The following is a 12,139-nucleotide window of genomic DNA, read 5'->3' as shown; positions in this document are numbered from 1 at the left end:
ACGATGCTGGCTGACTGCCTGCAGAAGCGCTCTACACACTCCAGACTCTCAGGACCACGTCCAAGCAAGCGGGACCTGCGGCCAAGACAGTGACGTTCCAAGTGTGAAGTTGTGGAGCAGCTGGTCGTGGCGGGAATTGGAGCTGGACTGCCACGCACGAGGGATCTGCTAAAAGGTAAGAAGCTCTAAAAACGCTTAGCATGGTGAAATGAGGAAGTCAGTCGTGGATTTCCTTCTAACAAGCAACATAAGAATACATCAACTTTTACATTACTATCACAGTAGTGTCGCTAATACTACTACCTCCTACGTCGGCCCAAGATACTCACGACCCCGATTAGAGGAAGACCGCGACAATTTGGTGGAGAAGCAGGGTATCTTCTAGCCGAATTTCGTAGGATTACAAGCGTAAGAAGAAGCCTTGGCAACGGAGTGCCAAGGAAGAAGGAGAGAGAAGTGGGAAAAGGATGAGTGCTCAAGGATGGTCCAGCGAGGGACTTGGAGCCGGTGAAGGGGTAGGGGGATGGGCTCCTCCGTTGGAAACGGGGCCCGTGGAGATCCTCGAGGAGGAAGAGGAAGCGCGCGCTGAGAGAGCTGCTGACGACGGCACGCCGCAGAGACTTCAAGGAAGGGAACGCCAGGGAGATGGCGGGGAGCGTGGCACGCCGCAGCGAGCTGACCACGAGACGGGAGGACACGAGACACGAGCGGTCCACGTGGAAGGCGAGGACATGTTCGACGTGGCGTCTCCGTCTCCGGGAACGAGAAGGACTAATGAGTCTGTGTCTGGAACGCCTCAGGGTGGACAGATGTCCAACACCGTCCTTGAGCAGTGGGCACGTCAACCGGCGCCGAGCGAAGGAACGACGCCTGCAAGGACGACGACGGGTACGCTCTTATACGCTTCGGTGATGGACTCGAGAGGTCGCCGCGAGGTGGGGTTCGCCTTGGATCGGACTCGTCCCTCCTTGCAACCGATGGACGACTCTAGAAGGGACGTGCCCATGGTCACGTCAGTGTACGAACAACCCAACAACAACGTACCGGGCCAACACGACACTTAGCCGAATGCCGATGGCTGCTATTCCCTCGTAGCTACTACTCTGCAAAGCGGGAACGTAACGAACATCTGTGCGACTACATAAACAGACTGATTGACTACGCTCGGAACGCCCGTCTAGATCCGGAGAAGAGTAGCCGCGACGCGAAATAGCACGTACAGCAGTTCCTGGCAGCGTGCGATGATGACAAGTTGGCGGACACCAGAGCGACCGCGATTCACGACATCGAAGATGCGACGGCACGCCGCAGAGACCTCAAGCTACAGGACACGTGCCACGTACTGTGCCGACGCCGACCCGACCAATGACGTCTTCAGTGATGGGGTACCAAGGACCAATGACCCCGGGGATGAGGAATCAAACGCCGGTTTCGACACCTAGCCGAATGCCGATGGCTGCTATTCCTTCGTATGGGGGCGTGTCAATTTCAATGGCTGGTTCCCCTTGGAACTATGGAGGTAGTGGAACGCCCCAACAGAGTGCGTTCTACCCTCCCTTCCAACCGCCAATGACGTCGACACCTGGGTGGGCTACTGCTGGAACGATCCCCGCGTGGTCTGCAGCGTCTGCACGGCAGCCACCTGCCAGCCCCAGAAGCGGAACGTATGGATTGCCGTTCTAGAGAACGTCTCCTATGAATGTTGCGACGTTCCAGGGACGAGCAGGAGCGCTAGGACAAGAGGGGAACGTGGGTGCTCAAGGAGGAAGGTACGCACCTAACGCAGTACCTCCGCAAGGGCAAGTGACGAGTCCGTACTACGTTCAAGGGGTCCGCATTGGCTCGCACGGGTCAGGAAGAGGCGCTCAGCAGGGCGTTCCGAATTTTGGTATCCCGACGGAATTGCGGAACGCAGTGAAAGTTATCGTTCCATTCTACTCCGAGACGGCCACGTACGAAAGGGCGGCCGCGTTCTGGCGTTCCTTCGAGAAGTGTACGCTTGGTATGAACGACCAAATGCGGTTGACTGCCTTTGAGCAGTGTCTGAAGGGCAAGTTGGGCCAGGAATGGTGGTACAATGCGAGGATCAACGATTTTGAGACTCTGCGCGTGAGATTCCACAACCGCTTCATCTTTCAGACGCCAGCTCAGTTGTGGAGCCGACTCAAGCCCGCAAAGAGGAATTACGGCGAATCTGCGGAAGAGTGGGGCGACAGGATCATCACGATGTGCGAGTACCTAAACTATCACGAGCCTCGTATGCAGTACGAGTTCTTCCTTGATGGGTTGAGGAACAAGCAGATGCGTGCCGTTTTGAACGCGAACTTAGCTGCGTCGATCCAGGAAGCGTGCGCTTTATTGCTGTACAAGAATCTGCACCTCCCTGTGGAAGAAGAAGACGAGTTTGCGAATAGTGGAACGACGGTGAGGAACGTGAATGCGGTGACGTCCACGCAGTCGCAGATGCCCCAGCAGCTTCAACAAATGAACCAGTTGATGCTAAAGCAGCAGCAGAATCCTGGAACGTCACAAGGCGCCGTGGCTCCTACGAACGTTCCAAGTACTGGCGTTCCAACTCCGAATGTAAACGTGGCTGGCGCACCGCTCGGACCGCTTCGCATCCGACTAGGACCTGACACGCGTACCACGGAAGGGGAAGTGGTTTGCGGACGCTGTGGTCATGTTAAATGTGGACGTGAGACGTGTCCCCGTGGACAGGGCCGTTGCAATCGGTGTAACGAACTTGGACACTACTCGATGGAGTGCAACTGGCCAAGACCCCCAAGGGAATTACCGGAACGGAGAGCGACGCCAAGCGGAATGTCTGCTGTGTGGTCTAGCGGGTCACCTGGTGGCGAGATGCCCGAGCCTCGATACTTTGCGAGGAATGATGCAGAGCGTGGCCGCCGGGAACGTGACTTCACCCGCTGGTACGTCCCAACAATGAAGGGAGCAGGAGGAAGGGGAAGGAAGTGTCGCTCCTTCCTCTTGCCTGGTTGGCGAAACGGAGAGAGATGAGGGTTCATCGCGACAAGACTTGGCGGGTGAACAACAGAGGGCTCTCGAGAGAGGTGTGATGAGCGATGAAGGCGCTCGTGACGTTCATGTCACGAGCATAACGACGGAAATATGTGGAAACTAAGAGTGGAACGAGCGGAGAAAGCAGTCCGACTGAACGGACTGGGCTAGGACGAGACGAGAAGATTGAGGGCTCTACGGAGAGGCCCGCACGAGACGGAGTGGTCGCTAAGGTAACAACGGAACGTTCCTATGCGACGCTGAACTGGGGAAACGAAAAGAGGGCACGTTCAGAGTTGGTATAGGACGTCAGTAAGGGAGCAACGGAGCGCCCCGAGACTGCGTCAGACGCCAAGAACGAGTGTCTAGAGAAAAAGGGCTCTATCGAGAGGCTCGTACGAGAGAGAGTGGTCGCTGAGGAAAACAACGGAACGTTCCTCGGCGAAGCTAAGCTGGGAAAACGGAGCAACGGAACGTTCCAAGTTGGTGGAAGACGTCAGTAAGGGAGCAACGGAACGCCCCGAGACTACGCTGGACGCCGAAGAGACGTGCCAAGAGAGCGAGGAGGTGGAGACGCTGTCCACCCGCTCAAAGCAGTACGAAGGAGCACTCGAAACGATCACGGAGGACGCATCTAGCGCCAGGTCAAGTCAGTTCTCGGCAGTCATTGGACAAGTGAGTACAGGTCAAGAAAGGACAGAAGCTCAGAAGGCCGAGGAGGACGAGGAACGTACTAAGGGGAAGGATTAGACGCAGCACTACGAACGCCTGTTTACCGACGAGGAGCTGGATATGCTCGAGCACGGTGGCAGCCAGGTAGTGAAGAATGAACCCGAGGAGTACGAGAAGGAACTGGAAGAACGATTGTTCCCGATGAACGAGGAAGAGGTGCTGCTACGTGCGAAGCGGAACGCGGATGAACAAGGGAAGCCGACACTCGCGGAAACGAGTGCCGAGCTTGGGATACCGGAAGACGTGTTGGAACGTACCCGGGAGGTCTCATCTGGAGATCTCGGAACGCCAGAGTATTGGCTGGACTGGTACGCTCACACGCTAGAGACGTCGACTGAAGCGAAACGTGCCAATCGGGACTTCAAGGATGTCGAAGGAACAGGAGAGAAGTCGACGACGGTTGTTGGTTCCGTTACGACGGACGAGGACGAGCGTAAGGGTTGTACGGAGATGTCGGAGGACGCGCTGGAGAACGAGTTCGTGCAGAACGTTTGTGTCGGACTCGAAGAGGACGTCGTGCCGATCTCGGAACTCCCTGCGGAGGAGAAGGGAACGTTACCATTTCGATGGCGTTCCATGATTCGTAACCGAGTGTACGAACTCCTCAAACAAGAGCAGAACTCTTCGAAGGACCGTCAATCTGACGATCCTGAGAGCGGGGAGAACGGTGATGCTGAAGACGACATCCCACCTTTGCGCGACAAAGAGGACGGAACTCAATTGGACGAGGACTCGTTCCGAGGATACCTCGTCGAAGTGGGTGGAACGCTGGCTGAGACGTTCCAAAAACGAGCGTTGGCCTGGGCGCGAGACTATTTCGGGACAGAAGCTTCCGTTATTCGCGACAAGTTGTGCGACAGACGGGACGAGACGTCAAAAATAGTGGCTGCGACCGTTGGGACAAGTTCCCGGAAGAGGGTGACTTTCGGTGCGACTATCAAGGACGAAGATCCCAAAATAGGAGAAGAGGAGCCCGAGGTTTATTCCTTAAACGGGAGAAGAGCTCCCAAGCCGCGGAGAAGCCCTGGGCTGCGCGAAGTGAGCGGCGATGACGTCTTCGACGACGGTGAAAGTGTCGTGCCGGAGGGCAAGCGTGTCATCTGCAGCGTTGGCGCTGTCGGACAGCTTCATCGATTGCTGCCCGTCCGAAATGCTGGCTGATACAGGTGCGGTCGCCAGTCTCGTCGACAAGCGTGTGCTGAAGCGTCTCGGACGAGCCTCCGAACCTCTACGACCTTATACTGGGGGCTTGGATAGTGTCTCGGGACACAAGATTCGCGTTAGTGGGGTTATCGACTTGCCCGTCACGCTTGGAACGCTGGAGAAGACGCTTCCTTTCGTCGTGACCGATCATTTGTTTGTGGACGCAATTCTCGGAACGGACTCGCTAAAGGCGTTCCGTGCGGTGATTGACCTCGAGGAGCAGTCCATGACACTGAAGGAGACGGGAGACGTGATCCCGTTGGGTGCGACAAGGGTCGAAGAAACCTACGCGGCTACGATATCGTCGACGGTGCGTTTAGAACCCGGACGTCAGGCCTTAGTGAGATCGAGCGCTCGCGGAACGATGAAGGGCCACTCAGTTGTGTTGGTCGAGGGCGTTCCCGGAACGGACGAGGCTTTGAGAGTCGCGAGGACGTTGTGTACCGTGACGGATGGAACGGTGCTGGTCGAAGTGTGTAATGCTTCCGCGGAAGAAGTTGAGATCAAGTCTGGCGCGTACGTCGCTGCTGTAACCATCGTTCCCAAGTCGGCGTTCGCAACTAGAGTCTCTGAGTCGGATGGAACGACGAGGAACGTGAGCGCAGTGCTGAGTACGGTGAAAAGGAACGTGACAGCTGAAGTTGGAACGATTGAGGCTGAGATGAGTGCCGCCATGGACGACAGCGAGGAAGACGACTTCGAAGTGGACTTCGAAGACTCGTCACTCGGAGTAGAACAGAGGGGTCACTTCGCGAAGATGTTGAAGGACCTGAGAGACTTATTCGTCGAAACTTTAAAGAAGCCTGGAAGGACGGACCTGCTACGTTTCAGCATCGACACCGGAGATCACGCGCCTATTAAACAGCCTCCGTACAGAGTGTCGAAAGCCGAAGGAGATGTCATGGAAGCAGAGATTCAAGAGTACCTAAATCTCGGACTTATCAGACCATCGACAAGCCCGTGGGCCAGTCCTGTGCTGATGATACGGAAGCCTGATGGTGGCGTAAGATTCTGCATCGATTATCGCAAACTAAACGCAGTAACCGTGAAGGACAGCTACCCAATGCCTCTGATCGACGACATCCTGGACGTTCTGGGGAACGCGAAGCTTTTCTCCACTATGGACATCGCTTCGGGATATTGGAACGCTCCAATGGATCTCGACAGCGTGGAGAAGACGGCTTTCACGAGCAAATTCGGCCTCTACGAGTGTTGGTTATGCCGTTTGGCTTGTGTAACGCTGTGCCTGCATTCGAGCGTCTGATGGAGAACGTTCTCGTTGATCTCAAGTGGAGGACGTGTCTCGTCTACTTAGACGACTGTGTTGTCTTCAGTGACGACTTTCTGACACATTTGATTTGAGTACGCCAGGTTTTGGAACGTTTCCGAGCGGCAGGGTTCAAGTTAAAAGTGAAGAAGTGCCATTGGGGACGTGACCAAGTGGCGTTCCTAGGGCATATCGTGACTCCGACAGGAATACTTCCGAACCCTGGGAAGGCAAAAGCGGTGATAAACATCGAGAGACCGCATGACTTGCACACGGTTAGAGCCTTCCTGGGTCTGACAAGCTACTTTCGACGTTACATACCGGGATTCGCTGCGATCTCTGCGCCGCTGCAACGCCTGAAGCAGAAGGACGTCGATTTCAGGTGGAACGACGACTGTGAGGGCGCGCTCCGACAACTACAACGAACACTACTGAAACCACCGATACTGGTATATCCAGACTTCAAGAAGAGGTTTAATCTCTATGTAGAATCGTCACACTAAGCGGTGGGAGCATGTCTGATGCAAGAGGTCGACAAGAGAGACAGGGCGATCGCGTACGCGAGTAAGATGCCGGTTGGATCACAACGGAACCGGGTGAACAAGACAAGTGGAACGACAGAAATTGAGTGCTGGGGAATCGTGTGGTCGACACGCAAGTTCCGGTGTTATCTGAGTCACGCGGAATTTGATCTGTACACTGATCATCAAGCTCTCACGTGGATTTTCGGCGAGACAACAAGAACGTCAAACGCCAAGTTGGCACGATGGGCCATGGAGCTGTCGCAGCTACGGTTTAAGATATACCACAAGCCGGGAACGTCGATGGGACACGCGGATGGTTTGTCGAGACTGTATCACCGACCGGATGCTGGTACGGTTAGTGCCATCAAGATGGCGGACCTTCTCAACGACAGTGAGGAAGAGACTCCTGGAGTGCAAGTGCCGACTTCGGACGAAGCGCAGACTCAATCGGGAACGCAAGCCTTAAACGGAACGCTGAGTAGGAACGTCACCGATGTTCCAATCCCAGTCGGGGAGCCTGCCGAGACTACGGATCCTAACGGAGAGACTGGGAGAAGTAACCAACAGACAGAGGATGCGTCCGCAGTTGTCGAGCCTCTCACGCAAGCAGAACAGGAGGAAGACTCGCAAGGGAGAGCCCTACAGGCGAGCTCATCACCGATTGACGTGTTTGGTTTGGACTATGACAAGTTCTTGGCTGAGCAAGAACGTGTGCCCTGGATGCGAGCACTGAAGGCGTTCCTGAAAGATGCAGCCTTGGCTCTTGATCCACAACTAAGAGTGAGTGTGCTGAAGATGTCTCCACACTACTTGATTCGAAACGGAGTTCTGGCACGTCTCGTACATCTAGGAGCACGTGCCGGTCCAGCCCGAGCTGTGTGCGTTCCAACTGTCCCGTTACCGCTCATTGAGACGGTCCTGCACTATTGTCACGCCGACATCTTCTCTGCACACTTAGGGAGAACGAAGACGACGGACAAGGTGAGACGCCACGCGTATTGGCATGGATGGAGGAAGGACGTGATCGAGTACGTGCGTGAATGCTCTATCTGCAGTGGAGGGAAGGGACACAGACCTTGGAGAGCTGGACTGATGCAACGGATGCCAGTTCAGGACTTGTCTGGTCCGCTCTCGCTACTTGTAGTCGACGCAATTGGACCATTGGTCGTTACACCTCGAGGCAATAAGTACATTCTGGTGTTTGTGGACTATTTCACAAGATGGGTCGAGGCATTTGCGGTCGCTTCGTTGGACACGATCTCGTTTGCGAACGCAATGAAAGAGGGCGTTATCTGCCGACATGGAGTACCGGAACGTCTACTAAGTGATCGTGGTTCCAACTTCACGTCCAATCTGGCCAAGTCACTGTATCAGACGTTGGGGATTAAGAAGTTGTTCGGAGCGGCGTACCACCTGCAGACACAAGGTCTGGTGGAACGTTTCAACGGAATGTTGATGGGCATGCTACGTATGTTTGTGAACGAGAGCAGACGGATTGGGACGTGTACGTGCCAAGGGTCCTATTTGCTTACCGGACGGCATATCACGAAGGCCTCGGTGACACCCCGTTCTTTAGTCTGTACGGACGAGATCCTGTACTACCTATCGACTTGGCGTTCCTAAACACAGAAAGGGACTGGAAGAGTAACGAAGTTGCGACGTACCGCCGGAAATTGTATCGCTCGTTGCGTGACGCGCGTCGTCTTGTGGAACGACAACTACTCAAGGCTCAGGATCGACACGAGCAGAGGTTGGACAACCAAGTGAAGGTGACATATGCTGAAGGAGACGCTGTCTGGGTGTACCAATACTTTAGAGCCGAGTGGTGGAACGCAGGACGAAGAAGCTGGCGTTCTCCTGGCACGGTCCCTACCGTGTTGTTGGCCAAGTCAGGGAGAACGCCTACAAGATCGCGATTCCGACGCACCCGAACAAGGTCGTCACGGTAAACGTCAACCGTCTGAAGCGCTTTCAAGGACGCTGGAGTCGACCCTATGCAGACGAGAAGCCTGACAGAGTCGAAGAAGAAGAGGATGAGGACGGTACGGGTCCATTGGACGTCGAGGACCTGCCGTCGACGAGCTTTGTGGAACGTCTCTCTATTGGCGAAGAAGAAACGGCGTTCTCGGGTGTGTCGTCGCCGATAGTGGACGTGATCGCGAAGAGAGTCGAAAAGCGTGAGTTGCAGTATCTCGTACTCACCGCCACGTATGAGACGTTCTGGTTGTCTCGAGCGGCGTTGGCACCGGAGTTTGGAACGATGATACGTGCCTTTGAGGACGCAGATCGGAAGAAGAGAGGTCTGCCGGAGTTGCGTCGGAACTTCAGGTTGGTCGAAGCCAATGCTGATGTGGACGACGCTGAGGTGTTGCTCTAGCTGGCAACGGGAGCCGGTTAGAATGCGTACGGTTGTGATACTGCACGAGAGTGTTTGGGACTCGCTGAGTCTCAGAACACTGAGTGACGTGTACATATTTTCTATATTGGAACGACCACGGGTTGTTCTTTGGGTTTTACGGAGTTGGGTATTTTGGAACGTCAAGAGTCTATGAAGACAGAAGAGCGTCGGGTTGGAGCGCGAGAAAGTTTGTGGTGAGTCAGGTTGGAACAAGAAGAAGCATTTAAAAGGAGAGCTCATTGGAGATGGGAACGAGGAGCCCACAGAGGAGAGACAAGACAATACGGCGGGGAAGCGACGGAACGTTACGGTTAAGTGTCAAAAGGAAAGAGAGCGAGCTAGCGTGGAGCGACTGAGAGGCATGCAGGCCGAAGGAACGTCGTCTGGAGTAAGGAACGAAAGTCCGAATGCAAGTGGAACGTCACGAGGGAACGTTCCAGATCTGACCGTGGAAGACACCGTGCGACAGGCTCCGGGCGATGTGGCTCGGCGAGGTCACCGAGCGTTAGTCGGAAAGAATTGTCACGGTGTACAGTTAGATGGTGGATTGACGATGCTGGCTGACTGCCTGCAGAAGGTCTACACACTCCAGACTCTCCGGACCACGTCCAAGCAAGCGGGACCTGCGGCCAAGACAGTGACGTTCCAAGTGTGAAGTCATGGAGCAGCTGGTCGTGGCGGGAATTAGAGCTGGACCGCCACGCACGAGGGATCTGCTAAAAGGTAAGAAGCTCTAAAAACTCTTAGCATGGTGAAATGAGGAAGTAAGTCGTGGATTCCTTCTAACAAGCAACATAAGAATACATCAACTTTTACATTACTATCACAGTAGTGTCGCTAATACTACTACCTCCTACGTCGGCCCAAGATACTCACGACCCCGATTAGAGGAAGACCGCGACACAAGATGGTGGTGTTGGTGGTTGACGAAGCAAGGTCCCTACTTAATGAGCAGGCAGGCCCAGCCGCGCTAACAGTCAAAGTCAATGATTTCCGTCTATTACGACGAGCGCTTGCTTTGGTCAACAACAGAATCGGAGCAGAAGGAGGCATTTTCGGGGTGTTTGTAGATACGAGCCCAAAGATCTCGGACTCCGAGTCGGAGGTAAGGCCGTCGTTTGCGTCCGATCCGTCCTCTCGAAATTACACAAACAGCACTGGTGATGCGACGTTTCCTCCTTTTGTGCTGACTCACACTATGGATACCCACTGGCGGGAGTATTATCTGAAATTAAATGAGAGTAATCAAAGGGAGGGAAGAAAGGCCGATGATGATGACATGACCGGAGGTGGACAGGTGGAGACTCTAAGTGAGGAGGCAGAGCTGAAGGCTGAAATAGCTGCGTACAAGGCGATTGTGACCGGGAGCGAGGACGATGCTTGGAATGCGTTGCTGCGCATGGGTCGCCCAATGTGGTGGAGCACTTTCACCGATCGAGATGGATTATCACAAGCTTCTTCTGGGGATCTAGTCACTGAAGCTGCTGCTGGGAAACGATTTTAAACAAGAAGCCTCATACAACGAGAAGACCATGTTTGGTGTTGCGTCGATGCTCTGTCGACTGGGTGTACGTCCGTACTCAACGTCGACGTTGGCGTCGCAGGTAGTCGCGGATTTCATGGCTGTCCTCGCCTACGTGAAATTTGAGAGCGAGGGCTACTTGAGTAGCTACGCGTCGGATCCGGTGCTTGCGTTGGGTGCGATTAGCGCGTGGTATTTCCTGGAGGACGGCTTGTCCAAGTATATTCTTCCGCAGCTGAAGAAGTTGATCCTGGACGAAGCACTGGAGACAGGTGGGATTGGTGAAATGGTCGCTCGCATTGTGCTCCTTCTCGCGATGGACAAGTGTGTGATGGGGGATCGAAGCAAGTCACATGGCCAATTCGTGTCGGTGGAGTCGTTTTTGAATGTGATGGGGTGCGATGAATTTGAAGTTTATATCGAGGGAATGCTCCCTGGAAACAAAGAAACGTTTAACGAGTGGAAGTCAGAGTGGAAGGACTGGCGCATGGGGTTCACTCACTTCATACAGCTGCAAGCTGAACCGAATGAAGATACGCTGTGGTATTTGCTGGGACGTCGGGCTGCGGGTATTTTCCCGCGCAACCAGCTTGGAGCAGATCTGATGATCCCAGTATTTTGGAACAAAGATGGCGAGAAGGAGCGAGTGTCATTCATGCTCATCCAAGTGAAAAGCCGTTTCCCAAAAGACGATGGTTTCTCCCAAGCAGCATCAAAGAAGCTGTCTCCTGGGTTCGTGTCTGAAAGTCCGCATCCGAAAGGCAAGAAACCGGAGGAGGGTCCAGCACCTAAGAAACCTGCAGTGAAGCCAGCACTCCAGAAACGCACGGTGAATGAAAACCCCTTGAGCGAGACGCCTGTTAGCGATGTTATTCGTATATGCATGAATCTGAGCAAAGAAGAAACTTCCGGTCCTGAGTCGCTGAACGATTCTTTTCGGTTCATCTTTTCCACGTCGTTGACGAAAGACAGCAGCACACCTCAAGCGCGAGGAGAAGATACGGACGTTTACACGCTTTGTTTTCGCTCGCTGGGTTGTGAGACGTACCCTTTCTTAAAGGAAGATGTGGCTCAATGTCTCGCGAGTATTGTGGCGTCTCAATGGGATCCCATGGCACTTGTAGACGGCGATCTGAAGCGTCGTCGTGTCATTTGTGTATGTACTAAGCACGTTACCGGGGGCTCTAGCAACGGCCATGCCAGATTGTGAGCTAAGACAGACGGCGCGCCATGAGCTTATCTGCATTCCCGGTCACGACGTGAAATATCAAGATGAAAAGTCTAAAAAGAAGAGAAGTCGCTCGGGAGGTCAGAAAAGTGCTCCTAAACGTATCAAGAGTACGGGGTGGTTAGTTCCTCGTCGATGATGATGAAAGGTGACCTTCTATTTTGTCATAATGTTTTCCTTGTTGCTCGATCTCAATGGTTTTGCTTTAGTTTTAAAGCGGGTTTGAATGGTGTTAAAAGATCGTCAA

At 54.1% G+C, this 12,139-nt stretch overlaps 1 protein-coding gene across 1 annotated transcript; it reads left to right on the top strand.

Moving 5' to 3' along the window:
• Positions 1-10,674: 10,674 nt before the first annotated feature.
• PITG_04996 (uncharacterized protein) lies at positions 10,675-11,874 on the top strand (the record flags this gene model as incomplete). The annotated part of the gene is made up of 1 exon (XM_002905634.1): positions 10,675-11,874. One exon carries the CDS (start codon positions 10,675-10,677, stop codon positions 11,872-11,874), a length of 1,200 nt encoding a protein of 399 aa, XP_002905680.1.
• Between the last annotated feature and the right edge of the window lie 265 nt (positions 11,875-12,139).

This window comes from Phytophthora infestans, genomic scaffold, assembly GCF_000142945.1.
Source record: "Phytophthora infestans T30-4 supercont1.6 genomic scaffold, whole genome shotgun sequence".
Taxonomy (NCBI): Eukaryota; Oomycota; class Peronosporomycetes; order Peronosporales; family Peronosporaceae; genus Phytophthora; species Phytophthora infestans.
This window is presented reverse-complemented; position numbering and strand designations above follow the sequence as displayed.